Below are 12507 nucleotides of genomic sequence, written 5' to 3'. Positions count from 1 at the left end.
GTCGAGGACTTGCCTGTACTGCGAGGATTGTAAGTGGGAGGACTGGGCCCAAATCACTTTTTTCCCCAGTGCCGCCATACCGTCGTTCGAACGGTCATAACGCGAGGACTGCCTGTGCGGCGCCCAGGAGCGTCCTCCTGGCAGTGGTCGGGGTTTGTCTCTCTCTCTCTCTCTCTGTGTTTTTGTGTGTGTGTGTGTGTGTGTGTGTGTGTGTGTGTGAGCGAGAGGGCTCACTCTCCTCTCCTTTATTTAGGTACTGCCTGATGCAGTCCATCAAGCACGGCCAGGTCCAGCGGGAAAGCCTCCTCCGATCCGGGAAGAAGATCGCCTACCAGGGTCGGGTGAAGGACGAGCCGGCCTACTACTGCAACGAATGCGACGTAAGAGCCCGCCTGGTGGGCCCGAGGGCGTCTCTGCCGCGGCGGTGGTGGTGGTGATGGTGGCTGCAGATTTAATGCGCTGCGGCTCTTCCTCTTCCTCTTCCTCTCTCTCTTTCCCTCTTTTCCTCTCTCTCTCTTTTTCACTGTCTTTCTCTCCTTCTCTCTTTCTCACTCTTTCTCTCTCTCTCTCTCCCCCTTTTTTTTCTCCCTCTCTCTCCCTCTCTTTCTCCCTCTTCCCCTCTCCCTCCCTCTCTTTCCCTCTTTTTCTCTTTCCATTTTTTTCTCTTTTTCTCTGTCTTTCTCACTCTTTCTCTTTCTCTCTCTTTCTCCCTTTCTCTCTCTCCCTCCCTTTCTCCCTCTTCCCCTCTCCCTCCCTCTCTCCTTCCCTCTTTTTCTCTCTCTTTCCATTTTTTTCTCTTTTTCACTGTCTTTCCCTCTTTCTCACTCTTTCTCTTTCTCTCTCTCTCTTTCTCCCTTTCTCTCTCCCTCGCTTTCTCTCTCTCCCTCTTTCTCTCTCCCTCCCTCCTTCTCTCTCTTTCTCCCTCTCTTTTTTTCTCTCTTTCGGTCCCTCTCTCTTTCTTTCTCTCGCTCCCTCTCCCTCTCTCTGTCTGTCTGTCTCTCTGTCCCTGTTCTCCGTTGCTTCTTTTCCGCAGCTGATGCTGCGTCAGGGGTGGGGGGTCCTGACTTGCTGCCCCTTCCGGGTTCCAGACCGACCCACCGTTTGGGCCCGGAGGGAGCCTTGGTCTTCCTGGATACCCGCCTTAGGGACCCTCTTTGCAGCAGGTCCTTCAACGCGTGCTTGGTTGGGTGCGGGGACAGGTTCTCCCGGGCCATCTCGGTGTGGCCTCCGAGACATCGATCCATTGTCGTCATCGTGACGACCGTCACCCGCTTTCCCCAAAGGGTCCCGGCGAAGGTTTCCGGCCACAGGGCGCGTGTTAGCTTTGTGTGTTTTTAAATTACCTGTGTACCTCCTGTCCCATCTCCAGTAAGGCATTCTTAATTCCCCCCCACCCTCGTGCCCAACAGTGGTGGAGACGTGGAACCGTAGTGAGGTGAAGAGGTCAACAACAGTGAGTATGATGCGCGCGGTTGTGTAAGAGGAGAAGAAAAGGAAGACGAGAAGAGAAGGAAGAAGGTGCAACCGAGAAGGGGGAAAAAAAAAGAAGTTGGTCGAGGACCGGATCTGTGATTTAGGAAAAGGAAGTTGGGTCAAGCCCCGTTGCAGAGTTGGAAGGACGACGGAGGAGAAGCTTCATCGGGAAGTCTTGGAGGTGGGTGCGGAAGCCACCTGGACACAACTCAGCGAGTTCAGAGGAAGCTGGCCGGGAACTTCCATGAAGAGCCTTGAAAAAAATCAAGAGAGACATAGAGCTCAGAAAGATGGTGGAAGCTCCGTGGATGAATGGAAGCTTCGACTTGACCGAGGAACAATCAGGAATGACTCAGCCAGTGAGACGCTGGCTTTGCGAATCAGACAAGACTGGGCTGCTAACCAAGAGCAGGGGCCAAGTCCCAAGTCGTAAGATATTTGGGACTCCAAACTTAAACAGAATAACAGAGCTGGAAGGCACCTCGGAGGTCATCTAGTCCAGCCCCCTGCTCAGCCAGGAGGCCTTCTGCCATTCCAGACCAATGGCTGTCCAGTCTCTTCTTGAAAGCCTCCAGTGATGGAGCATTCACAGCTTCTGGTGGCAAGGATCGAGGCGAGACCTTCATATACTTTGCCAAGTTGGTTCAGCACCCCCCAGAATTGTATTTCCTGCCCCAAAGAAGCCAAATGGAAATTACGTGGCACCGTTAACCCTTGGAGAAGCTTTCCCGATAAGAACTCAAAATATGGGGGGGGCGGGTTCTGGGTGGAATTCCTGGGAAACACACACACACACACACACACACACACACACACACACACACACACTGCTGCCGCCTCTCTTTCTTCTCAATCCTGCTAAAGAGACAATTATTCTTGAGAAAGAAAAGAAAAGAAATCTCCAATTTAGGGCATCTGCTGAAGCGTGGCTGGCTCGGGAATTCTGGGAGTTGAAGTCCATAGTTGAAGTCCCATCTTTTCCCAGCTCTCTGCTAAAGCCTCCGATGCTTTCTGTCCATTTCTGGATTTAGCGGTTCCACCTTGGATGGTTTGTGGTGAACGAATTGGGCAAGATCCGGAACGAAGACACATACACACGCACGGACGCACCATATTGCATCTGTAGAGCATTCCTTTTAAGGAAGGACATTCAGAAGAATGGATAAATTTGACTGGCCATAAGAAGAGGAGGAGGAGGAGGAGGAGGAGAAAAAAAAGAAAGAAAGAAAGAGAAAGAAAGAAAGAAAAAAGAAGAAAGAAAGAAAGAAAGAAAGAGAAAGAAAGAAAGAAAGAAAGAAAGAGAAAAAGAAAGAAAGAAAGTAAAAGAAAAGAGCTGGAAGGGACCCCTTGGAGGTCTTCTAGTCCAGCCCCCTGCTCAAGCAGGAGAACCTGTAACGTCTCTAGCCAAACATCTCATCCATAACCTTGTTCATGTTTGGCCCAGTGGCGATCTGGATAGGCAAAGCATAGGTTGAGGTGATGGAAGCGTCCTTTGGGATGTTCTCATGGACATTTGTGGGTCTTCAGGAAGTGGACAACTTTTGCTGTGACTTTCCGCTACTGGTGTGTTGGCTCCAGAAGTTCTGACTTATCAAGAAGTTCTGGTCTGCTGTCTTCTCTAGGATGGGCATTCTTCCAGGATGGCACCCTCAGGTCTCCGTCTAGTGGATAGGAACCATCTGTGGCCCATCTGTGGCCTCCTCTCCTTGGAAGAAGGTTGATAGAGGAAGGGGTGGAGTTACAGTCAATCAAGGTTTGTCGTATTTTCCTGAATTCAGACTGAGCCCTGGGAGAGAAACTTGCGTGTGGATTTCACGGGCCATCTAAGGGGAGACCTGGATGGAGAGACTGGGCCATAACTGTTCTCTTACATCATCAGGCGTCTTCAAACTTGACCCTTTGATGACTTGTGGACTTCAACTCCCAGAATTCCTCAGCCAGCGTGAGGGAACTATGACCCTTTGATGACTTGTGGACTTCAACTCCCAGTATTCCTCAGCCAGCGTGCCTGACTGAGGAATTCTGGGAGTTGAAGTCCACAAGTCATCAAAGGGCCAAGTTTAAAGACCCCTGTCTTACATCACCTCTTGGTGTTATCTCCAGTATCCTCCAGCGAGATGGCAAACTGGACCCCCTGTTTGGGTTTCCCCTCCTAACTAAGAAGGTAGGGAGGACAACGTCGCCCATTGGGTGACCTTGATGGAGGACTCAAGTCCTGGTGCCCTTCCCCTCTTCCGTTCGACATGTACCCGGGAGAGGATATTGATCGAAAATAAAGACATTTTTTTTTTAAAAAAAGTATGATCGTATCGTTGTATTTTGTACCGTATTTTGCAAGCCCTCCACCCAGTCGGTCAGTAAAACTGTGAAGCGGGGACCTCGGTTATGTCGCCTCCGGTCCAAATGCAGTCAGTTCAGCGACTCCCTTTGGACTACAGCACCCATTGTCCTCCGCCAAGCCAGCTGAGAAAAGCCGATTTGCAGTTTTCGAAGGGTGTGCTAAAATGGAAAAATTTACATTTAGGGCAGGCTTAAAATTGAGAGTTTTTGACAAGGCCTCGATGGGGCTGGGAGGCGGACCGCCGGAGGGAGAGACGGCGGAGAAGCGGTTTTGTTGTCTTGCGTTGAGAACGTTAGGTAGATGACGGAGCTAAGAGAACGACAGAGTTGACCTGGGAGGTCATCTAGTCCAGCCCCCTGCCCAAGCAGGAGACCCAATTCCAGTTCAGACAAAATGGCTGTCCAGTCTCTTCTTAAAAGCCTCCAGGGATGGAGCACCCGTAGCTTCTGGAGGGCAACCCTTCCACCGATTACCGTATATACTTGAGTATAAGCCGAATTTTTCAGCCCACTTTTTGGGCTGAAAAATTCCACTTCGGCTTATACTCCAGTCAACAAAAAAACTTACCGAGGACTTGTGCGCGGCCGAAGCTTTGGTGCTTCCGGGATCGCCCGCACCTCTCCCAAGCCACCGCCGTCCGAGACCTGCCGAAGTTTGGGGAGGTTTGGGGAGGTGCGCGCGCACCTCCCCAAACTCCGCGCCTTGCCTGCCTGCTTCTTTCCGCAGCGGAAAGAAGCAGGCAGGCAGGGCGCGGAGGAACGGAGACTTGCCGACGTTTGGGGAGGTTTGGGCGCCTCCCCAAACCTCGGCAGGTCTCCGTTCCTCCGCGCAGACCTGCCGACGTTTGGGGAGGTTTGGGCGCCTCCCCAAACCTCCCCAAACCTCGGCAGGTCTCCGTTCCTCCTGCCGACCTTTGGGGAGGTTTGGGCGCCTCCCCAAACCTCCCCAAACCTCGGCAGGTCTCCGTTCCTCCTGCCGACCTTTGGGGAGGTTTGGGCGCCTCCCCAAACCTCCCCAAACCTCGGCAGGTCTCCGTTCCTCCTGCCGACCTTTGGGGAGGTTTGGGCGCCTCCCCAAACCTCGGCAGGTCTCCGTTCCTCCGCGCAGACCTGCCGACGTTTGGGGAGGTTTGGGCGCCTCCCCAAACCTCCCCAAACCTCGGCAGGTCTCCGTTCCTGTTTGGGGAGGTTTGGGCGCCTCCCCAAACCTCCCCAAACCTCGGCAGGTCTCCGTTCCTCCTGCCGACCTTTGGGGAGGTTTGGGCGCCTCCCCAAACCTCGGCAGGTCTCCGTTCCTCCGCGCAGACCTGCCGACGTTTGGGGAGGTTTGGGCGCCTCCCCAAACCTCCCCAAACCTCGGCAGGTCTCCGTTCCTGTTTGGGGAGGTTTGGGCGCCTCCCCAAACCTCCCCAAACCTCGGCAGGTCTCCGTTCTTCCTGCCGACCTTTGGGGAGGTTTGGGCGCCTCCCCAAACCTCCCCAAACCTCGGCAGGTCTCCGTTCCTGTTTGGGGAGGTTTGGGCGCCTCCCCAAACCTCGGCAGGTCTCCGTTCCTCCGCGCAGACCTGCCGACCTTTGGGGAGGTTTGGGCGCCTCCCCAAACGTCCCCAAACCTCGGCAGGTCTCCGTTCCTGTTTGGGGAGGTTTGGGCGCCTCCCCAAACCTCCCCAAACCTCGGCAGGTCTCCGTTCCTCCGCGCAGACCTGCCGACGTTTGGGGAGGTTTGGGCGCCTCCCCAAACCTCCCCAAACCTCGTCAGGTCTCCGTTCCTGTTTGGGGAGGTTTGGGCGCCTCCCCAAACCTCCCCAAACCTCGGCAGGTCTCCGTTCCTCCGCGCAGACCTGCCGACCTTTGGGGAGGTTTGGGCGCCTCCCCAAACGTCCCCAAACCTCGGCAGGTCTCCGTTCCTGTTTGGGGAGGTTTGGGCGCCTCCCCAAACGTCCCCAAACCTCGGCAGGTCTCCGTTCCTCCGCGAAGACCTGCCGACCTTTGGGGAGGTTTGGGCGCCTCCCCAAACGTCCCCAAACCTCGGCAGGTCTCCGTTCCTGTTTGGGGAGGTTTGGGCGCCTCCCCAAACCTCCCCAAACCTCGGCAGGTCTCCGTTCCTCCGCGCAGACCTGCCGACCTTTGGGGAGGTTTGGGCGCCTCCCCAAACGTCCCCAAACCTCGGCAGGTCTCCGTTCCTCCTGCCGACCTTTGGGGAGGTTTGGGCGCCTCCCCAAACCTCCCCAAACCTCGGCAGGTCTCCGTTCTTCCTGCCGACCTTTGGGGAGGTTTGGGCGCCTCCCCAAACCTCCCCAAACGTCGGCAGGTCTGCGCGGAGGAACGGAGACCTGCCGAGGTTTGGGGAGGTTTGGGGAGGCGCCCAAACCTCCCCAAACAGGAACGGAGACCTGCCGAGGTTTGGGGACGTTTGGGGAGGCGCCCAAACCTCCCCAAAGGTCGGCAGGTCTGCGCGGAGGAACGGAGACCTGCCGAGGTTTGGGGAGGCGCCCAAACCTCCCCAAAGGTCGGCAGGAAGAACGGAGACCTGCCGAGGTTTGGGGAGGTTTGGGGAGGCGCCCAAACCTCCCCAAAGGTCGGCAGGAGGAACGGAGACCTGCCGAGGTTTGGGGAGGCGCCCAAACCTCCCCAAAGGTCGGCAGGAAGAACGGAGACCTGCCGAGGTTTGGGGACGTTTGGGGAGGCGCCCAAACCTCCCCAAAGGTCGGCAGGTCTGCGCGGAGGAACGGAGACCTGCAGAGGTTTGGGGAGGTTTGGGGAGGCGCCCAAACCTCCCCAAAGGTCGGCAGGAGGAACGGAGACCTGCCGAGGTTTGGGGAGGTTTGGGGAGGCGCCCAAACCTCCCCAAAGGTCGGCAGGAGGAACGGAGACCTGCCGAGGTTTGGGGAGGCGCCCAAACCTCCCCAAAGGTCGGCAGGAGGAACGGAGACCTGCCGAGGTTTGGGGAGGTTTGGGGAGGCGCCCAAACCTCCCCAAAGGTCGGCAGGAGGAACGGAGACCTGCCGAGGTTTGGGGAGGCGCCCAAACCTCCCCAAAGGTCGGCAGGAGGAACGGAGACCTGCCGAGGTTTGGGGAGGTTTGGGGAGGCGCCCAAACCTCCCCAAAGGTCGGCAGGAGGAACGGAGACCTGCCGAGGTTTGGGGAGGTTTGGGCAGGCGCCCAAACCTCCCCAAAGGTCGGCAGGAGGAACGGAGACCTGCCGACGTTTGGGGAGGTTTGGGGAGGCGCCCAAACCTCCCCAAAGGTCGGCAGGAGGAACGGAGACCTGCCGACGAGCCGCGGCCACACAGGGTATTCCTGTGTATTCAGGCTTGCAAAATGGCGGATCGAGCCTCTGCTGGCGGCAGAGGCTTGCAGAACGGCGGATCGGCTTATACTCGAGTCAATAACTTTTTCCAGTTTTTGGGGGTGAAATTGGGGGTCTCGGCTTATACTCGAGTCGGCTTATACTCAAGTATATACGGTAATTAATGGGATAACACAGTTGGGAGGGACCTGGGAGGTCTTCTAGTCCAGCCCCCTCTTCTTAAAAGCCTCCAGGGATGGAGCACCTGCAGCTTCTGGAGGGCAACCCTTCCACCGATTAATTAATGGGATAACACAGTTGGGAGGGACCTGGGAGGTCTTCTAGTCCAGCCCCCTCTTCTTAAAAGCCTCCAGGGATGGAGCACCTGCAGCTTCTGGAGGGCAACCCTTCCACCGATTAATTAATGGGATAACACAGTTGGGAGGGACCTGGGAGGTCTTCTAGTCCAGCCCCCTGGCCAAGCAGGAGACCCAATTCCAGTTCAGACAAAATGGCTGTCCGGTCTCTCCTTAAAAGCCTCCCGGGTGACGGTTCAGTGGCTCACTGCAGGGAGCGGAGCTGGGCTAGCAACCTCGGTGGATTCCTTTCGGATTCCTTGGGGCGATTCAGGGAAGGGGGGGGAATCCCGCCTCGTCGGAGGGGAACTGACCCTCCCTCTCTCCCTCTCTCTCCCCCCCTCCCCCCCCGGCAGGTGGAGGTGTTCAACATCCTCTTTGTGACCAGCGAGAACGGCAGCAAGAACACCTACCTGGTGCACTGCGAGGCCTGCGCCCGCAAGCGCAGTTCCTCCCTCCACGGAGTCGTGGTGCTGGAACAGTACAAGACCGAAGAATTGATCAACATTTACGACAGCTTCACCCTGGTGAGGGTCTGAAAGTGGGGTGGGGTGGGGAGGAGATCCTTTCGCCCGGATCACCTCTGGCAGATCATTTTGCCCGGAAGGTTTCCTTCCCCGCCCCCCTCTACTCAATTCCCCTTTTCTATTTCTGAAAATTAAATCACTCTCTCCCCTAGACAGCGGTTCCTGCCCTGTTGGCGGAGCTGTTCGGCCAACTTAGCTGCACGGATAGTCAATAATAATAATAATAATAATAATAATAATAATAATAATAATAATAATAATAATAGTAGTAGTAGTAGTATTTTATTTATTTATTTTATTTTAATTCCATTTATATCCCGCCCTTCTCCGAAGACTCAGGGCGGCTTACAAGCTTAGCAGTAGCCTTCATTCTATGTATATGCCTGCTTATTAGGGCTTTCATACACCCCCCCCAAGCGGCATTATTACAAAGTCAGCTTAATTGCCCCCAACAATCTGGGTCCTCATTTTACCTACCTCGGAAGGACGGAAGGCTGAGTCAACCTTGAGCCTGCTGGGACTCGAACCTGCACTAATTGCAGGCAGCTGGTGTCACTTAAGGAGGCATTAGCCCACTGCTCCACCAAGTAATAATAATAATAATAATAATAATAATAATAATAATAATAATAATAATAATAATAATAATAATAATAAGAAGAAGAAGAAGAAGAAGAAGAAGAAGAAGAAGAAGAAGAAGAAGAAGAAGAAGAAGAAGAAGAAGAAGAAGAAGAAGAAGAAGAAGAAGAGTTGGAAGGGACCTTGGAGGTCATCTAGTCCAACCCCCTGCTCAGGCAGGAAACCCTCTACCATTTCAGACAAATGGCTGTCCGGTCTCTTCTTAAAAAGGAGGAGGAGGAGGAATAACAGAATAACAGTGTTGGAAGGGACCGTGGAGGTCTTCTAGTCAAACCTGCTGCTCAAGCAGGAGACCCTAGACCAGGGGTAAGGCAACCTCGGCTCTTTTATGACTCGTGGACTTCAACTCCCAGAATTCCTGAGCCAGCCAGGCTGAGGGGAAAGGGAGAGGTTTCCAAGCTGAGTCATTGCTGGCTCAGGAATTCTGGGAGTTTGAAGTCCACCAGTCATGAAGGGGCCATAGTTCCTCCATGCTGGCTCAGGAATTCTGGGAGTTGAAGTCCACCAGTCATAAAAGAGCCAAGGTTGCCTAACCCTAACCGTAGACCAGGGGTAGGCAACTTCGGCTCTTTTATGACTCATGGACTTCAACTCCCAGAATTCCTGAGTCAGAATAATTATGCTTGACATTTCATTCTTGTATGCATGTTGGCGTGTCTCATATTATATGTGTATAATCATGAGGAAGCTTAGCTAGATCTATAAATATTATGTCAAATTAAATTAATACCATAGCTCTTTTATGACTCATGGACTCTCAGGAATTCTGGGAGTTGAAGTCCATGAGTCATAAAAGAGCCGAGGTTGCCTACCCCTGCCCTAGACCTTTTCAAAAGTGGCTGTCCAATCTCTTCTTCCAGTGTTGGAGAAGGGAAGGAAGGGAGGGAGGGAGGGAAGAAGGAAGGAAGAAAGAAAGAATAACAGAATAACAGATGGAAGGGACCTTGGAGGTCATCTAGTCCAACCCCCTGCTCAAGCAGGAAGCCCTAACCAATTTCAGGCAAGTGGCTGTCCAGTCTCTTCTTAAAAACCTCCAGTGTTGGAGCACTCACCGCTTCGGCAAGCAGCCGTCTTAAACAGAGAGTCCTTTTAGAGACCCGTTCAAGGTGACCACGGCGCTGAAAAAAAATGTGACTTAACGACCGCTTTTGCTTCATAGTTACGACCGTTGCAGCATCTCCCACAATCCCCCGATCGAAAATTCAGAGATGCTTGGCAACGGATTCGTATTTACGACGGTCCGCCACGTGATCCCCCTTTTGCGACCTTTTGACAGGCAAAGTCAAGGGTGTGTGTGTGTGTGATCCACTTAACAGCCGGGAATAGCAAAGCTCACTTCACAGGTGTCTTTCTGAGCAATGGAAATTTGGTCGTAAGATGAGGAGCACCTGTCCTTTTGGGGGGGGGGGGGAGAAATGGCCATCCTGCCCAGATCCTCTCCAGATCGATTAGAGAAAGGAAGAAGAAAATGAGGATTGGGAAGGAGGTCCCTGATTGACACATGTCCCCCCCCCTTCTTTTTTTTTTTGCAGGCTGCGGCGCCGAGTTCAAGATGAGCCATATCACCCCCAGGCGCCGATGTCTGGGCTCACTTTTCCCGTGCTAGTTTCTCCCACTCCCACTGTGAGTGTTGGGGGGCAGAAGGTGCTGTAGCCCCCTTCTCTGCCTCCCCTCCCCCTCTGAAAAAAAAGAGCCGAGCCTCAATTTCCCCTCCGTTGCTTCCTCGCAAACCCGCCCCGAGCCGGAGCGACACGGATCCGGCCACAAGCTTTGTTTCCTCCCGACGGACCCTCCTTTTTAATTTATTCTTCTTTTTCTTCAAACGAAAACAAAACAAAACAAAACACACAGACACACACAACGAACCTCCTTATTTTTATTTTTAATTTTGTTTTTTGTTTTTTTAATTTTCCTGGGTGGTGCTGAAAATTTTTTTATTTTATTTTTTGGGGGGGGGAAACGAAAAGAGGAGAAAAAAAAACAAGACAATAAATCGATCGATAAATCTTGAACTTTTTTTAAAAAAAATAAATAAATAATAAAGGGGGGTGAAGAACAATGAAGTTTTTTTGACCCGAAACGGACGGTGATGATGAATATGATGACTCTGTTCCTAAACGGGGATTGGGATCTGCGTCCCTCTTAGCGTCGAACTTCCGCGTGCCTTCCCCCCCCCCCGCCGCCCTCCTCCCCGGGATGAGCATCATGGGCTCAGAGGAACGAAAAGAAGAAAAAAAAAAACATTGCAGCCCGTTCACACGAGCATTTACGGATTCGTGGAACAGAGGCGTTCGCCGGGCTGCCTGGCGTGGTTTATTATTTTTATTTTTATTTGTTCGTTTAATTTACATTCCCCCTTCCCTTTGGTGTGTGTGTGGTTGGAAATTTTGAGGGAGAGAAAAAAAAAAGTTTGGAAAAACAGAAAGGAAAAAAAACGCAAGCAAGCAAGCAAAAAAATATATTAATACGGGTTTCTTAACAGAACTTTTATGGGTTGAGTTCTCTGGATGAACTTCTGGTTTTTTTTGGGGGGGGGTCAAAAGAGTGTACATTGATTTATATATATTGGCTGGGCGGGGCCAGGGACAATTTGCGTGTGTGTTTTTTAATTATTCTGATGGACATTTGATTTCTTACATCGTTTTATATATTATATATATATATATAAATATAAGGAGAAAAAAAAATCTGGTTTGTATTAGAAAACTGCTTTTAAAAACAAAAATACACAAAACAGACAAAAATATATATATATATATACATACACAAGTGCAGTCGAAAGTTGTCGGTGCAAGGCGCACGGGGAGGGGAGGGGGATTTTGACCGTGCGACACGCCGGACAGCGAAACTCGCAACCCTGTGCGAAAAGGGTTATATATATATATATGGTGCTTGCCCCAAATCAACGACAGACGGGTAGATGGGAGGAAAAAAAAAATTTGGCAAAATTTGGCGGGGTGGGGTGGGGGAAACGTTCTCAACACTGTCCTAGCTTTTGTTAACGGTTGTTGTTAGGTGTGTAACTTAAACGCAAAATCCTTCCTTTTCACCTTAACTGTTCAATGTCCTTAACTCTCCACCCCCACCCGTACTAGTTCATCTTTTAACCGATGTGATTATTTAATTGTGTGTTTTTTTTTATCGAATTCAACTGGCTTCTCTCTTAAGTTTTATTATTATTTTAAGAAAAAAAGCTAGACAGTTCTCCGTTTGTTTTAAAAAAAAAACAACCAACAGAAAACAAAAATGTCTGATTTGGGGTAATTTTTCTCGTTTTTTCTCTGTGTGTGTGTGTGTGTGTGTGGTTTTTTTTTTTTAAAAAAAAAAAATTGTACCTCCGCGCGTCAGAATCGTTTTACAATTTATAAATGTTCTCTCTTTTTTAATTTATATGTCTTTTTTTTTTTTGGTTGTTTGATAATGGTTTTTTTTTCTATTTATTGGTCTTTTATGGGGAGGGGGGATTTTTTTTTTTTTTTTTTTGGTTGTTGATCCAGCTTTTTTTTTTAAAAGAAAAATCTTTTTTAAAAAATGTTGGGTTTTTTTTTTAAAGTCAAGTTTTTTGTTGTTTTTTGGGTCAGACTTTTGTTTTTTTTTTTGAGTTTCTCTCTGGAATTGTTACGGAGTTTCTAAATGTTTTTTATTTTTGTCGACTGTTTCCTGGACGTAAAGCTGAGTTTTCTCACGAGGTTAGGTGGGACGGGGAGGGGGGGGAAATGTGGGGAGGGGGGGGACGAGGGGGGTGGTGGTGAGAAAATAAAAGTTGATTCTCATTCATTTGTTGATTTCCTCCTGAACAGAATTTCATCCTAATCCTACACTGTAAAAAAATAAAACCTTTCTTCCGAAACCTGCACTTTTTTTTAAAACAAAACGAAACAAAC

At 51.1% G+C, this 12507-nt stretch overlaps 1 protein-coding gene across 6 annotated transcripts in view; it reads left to right on the top strand.

The window, feature by feature from the left end:
* The window catches only part of LOC308676619 (lysine-specific demethylase 6B-like), a 97289-nt gene extending 84782 nt beyond the window's left edge, over positions 1-12507 (top strand). For all 6 annotated transcript variants that reach the window (XM_081342543.1, XM_081342544.1, XM_081342546.1 and 3 more), the window contains 3 exons: positions 254-380; positions 7814-7984; positions 10156-12507. In XM_081342543.1, the coding sequence (XP_081198669.1) occupies positions 254-380; positions 7814-7984; positions 10156-10179 (322 nt within the window). In that variant the 3' untranslated portion in view covers positions 10180-12507. The remainder of the gene's footprint in view (positions 1-253; positions 381-7813; positions 7985-10155) is intronic.

This window comes from Vipera berus, assembly GCF_964194415.1.
Source record: "Vipera berus genome assembly, chromosome: W".
Classification (NCBI taxonomy): Eukaryota; Metazoa; Chordata; class Lepidosauria; order Squamata; family Viperidae; genus Vipera; species Vipera berus.
This window is presented reverse-complemented; position numbering and strand designations above follow the sequence as displayed.